Below are 726 nucleotides of genomic sequence, written 5' to 3' on the forward strand. Positions count from 1 at the left end.
ATCCATGGCAGTAAGCAGGTCCTGGGAGCTGATGCTGTGTGACTGCTGAAGGCTCTTGAACAGCCCTACAGATAAACACAGTGCTTGAGCACTCCATGGCAAGGATGTGAGGCTGTGGGAGTCAGGCAGTGGCTACATATAGATCTTCACCATGTCCCCACACAGACCTGGAGAGACAGGAGGCAGCCAGGGCACCTAATGCTACATGTTAGTCTGGGCTTGGGTGACACCAGAGTGCCCATGGGATCTGCCACCTTGAAGGTGAGAGGAAGGCATCAAAGAAGGGATGCTCCTTCACAGCATTCCACAGATTTAGGAACAGACGCTGCAAGGCCCATAGGGAATGCAGAGAGGCATCTTTAAATCCCTCCTGGTGGGACATCAGTCCCACAGCTCCTCCCTTTGCCTGGAGTAAGATCACAAGGAAAATGAGACATTGCTTTCTTAGAAGAAGATCCGGGGTCCAACCCCAGCCCTGCCACAGCTCCCATTGTGCTGCTGCTCACCTTTCACATAGCACTGGTGGGAGTGCTCCTGCAGCAGCGTGCAGTAAGTCACCAACTCCTTGTGCTTGTGGTCCAGCCAAGCAGCAGTTGGAGGACGTTCCAGAGACTGGGACCTGGAAAAGAGGAACCATGACCTGTAGTACCAATGAAGCACATTTTAGACTGTAAATGGCTGTGGTGCCAGTAAAGCAGAGCCTAGGGCATGCACAGGCAGTGGCTT

At 53.2% G+C, this 726-nt stretch overlaps 1 protein-coding gene across 1 annotated transcript in view; it reads right to left on the reverse strand.

The window, feature by feature from the left end:
* The window catches only part of SZT2 (seizure threshold 2 homolog (mouse)), a gene marked incomplete at its 5' end in the record, with an annotated part of 55156 nt that overhangs the window by 28505 nt on the left and 25925 nt on the right, over positions 1-726 (reverse strand). Inside the window, 2 exons of the mRNA XM_017743455.1 lie at positions 1-65; positions 507-619. Coding sequence (XP_017598944.1) covers positions 1-65; positions 507-619 — 178 coding nt within the window. The remainder of the gene's footprint in view (positions 66-506; positions 620-726) is intronic.

The sequence above is a fragment of the Corvus brachyrhynchos genome, unplaced genomic scaffold, assembly GCF_000691975.1.
Source record: "Corvus brachyrhynchos isolate BGI_N302 unplaced genomic scaffold, ASM69197v1 scaffold48, whole genome shotgun sequence".
In the NCBI taxonomy this organism is placed as follows: domain Eukaryota; kingdom Metazoa; phylum Chordata; class Aves; order Passeriformes; family Corvidae; genus Corvus; species Corvus brachyrhynchos.